Raw genomic sequence first — 1,347 nt, 5'->3', positions numbered from 1 at the left:
GCAACCTAGCGCGTCCCTCTTGTACAATCTATCGTAGCAACTGACGGCATACACACACAGGACGTATCTCTCTCTATTCCATGTATATGGCGCGGCGCGCTTTCTAGCCCCTATATATAGGGCCCAGGGTCGGCGGCCCCCGCGGTCGACCCAAACGCGAACCACCAATAGGCAGCTCGCTCGCGGCGGGAGCGCTCGCTATCTCCGGCGCCGATCTAAAGCCTTGTCAGTCTTCAATTATGTTGTCATGGTTCGGATCTCTTGATCCTGCGCTAATCCCTTAATGGTCACGTCATGATGGCCATTTCCACGCCCTTTGATCTGACTGCCGTCGCCGCTATGGCGCACTCGCCATTGTCTCGCGAACGACGATAGATCGAGGCGCAGCAGGGGGTCTCTCTGACCCCGACTCAGAGCCGCCAGACGCCCAGATAGCGATCTGGCCGGCGATGCGCGGGTATTGTTCTTGGCCTACCCGCGACTTCTGGGCACCAGCCCTTGGCCAGGTCACACCGACTAGGTCGGTGTTGTTCCGTCCGGAACATCCTCCCCCCCGGATGGGAGAGTCACTCTCCCATCACTAACCTCGCCCGGTTTTCCGGGAGGGCATCTGGACATCCCGTCAACTTCCTCGCGAACGTTGGACGGTTCCGCCACTACTCCCGGCTTGCGATGCATCCGCCGACGGTCCTCCTTGTGATTCCACGTCGGAGCGTTCGTCCATGGTCCGCCTTCCTTGTGGCTTCGCTTCCAATGTAGTAGCCGTGTGCCGTGGTGATGCTTCGCTCTCCAATGACGCCACCATGTGGCCATCAACCGCTGATGGCAGCACCAATCCATCTCCCGATGTGGGTGTCTTCGTGTACATAGGCCGGTCGTTGCGTGACGGCAACCCGGCCTTCTGTGCTTCGGCTGCCCGCAGCCTCGATCCTCGCGCCTCATGCGCTCCGTTGGTATCCAACCGCGTTGCTCGATCGCGTTTAACGATCGACGTACCTCTGTGGGCAGCGCTCCCCAGTGCATGGGGCAGATTCGGGTCTCTGTCCACACGTGCCTCCCTGGAGGCCCTGCCGGGTGACCCGTGGACCCCGGCGTGTCCTGATTCTGATCTCTTACCAGCGGTTTCCGAGTTACTTCAGTCCGGTTAGCGTCCTCGTGTTTGCACTTTGCCGACGGGTGCCTGCTGGCGAAGCGCCGACCGTGCACGCTGGTTTGCCACACTCCCGCTGCATTCCCTTTGATCGTTGAATGCCTGGGGTCAGCGGCGTCGTCCGTCGTCGACGCCAATTCTGACTGTCCTGGTGGGCTCTGTCCCACTTGCGACAACCGTGTGGTCCTTCCCGAGCC

At 60.8% G+C, this 1,347-nt stretch overlaps 1 protein-coding gene across 1 annotated transcript; it reads left to right on the top strand.

The window, feature by feature from the left end:
- Positions 1 to 722: 722 nt before the first annotated feature.
- Positions 723 to 1,148, top strand: Tsp_15117 (conserved hypothetical protein). Its single transcript, XM_003369767.1, has one exon. It carries the CDS (start codon positions 723 to 725, stop codon positions 1,146 to 1,148), a length of 426 nt encoding a protein of 141 aa, XP_003369815.1.
- Positions 1,149 to 1,347: the final 199 nt, after the last annotated feature.

Source organism: Trichinella spiralis, assembly GCF_000181795.1.
Source record: "Trichinella spiralis strain ISS 195 chromosome Unknown Scfld1536, whole genome shotgun sequence".
NCBI lineage: Eukaryota > Metazoa > Nematoda > Enoplea > Trichinellida > Trichinellidae > Trichinella > Trichinella spiralis.
This window is presented reverse-complemented; position numbering and strand designations above follow the sequence as displayed.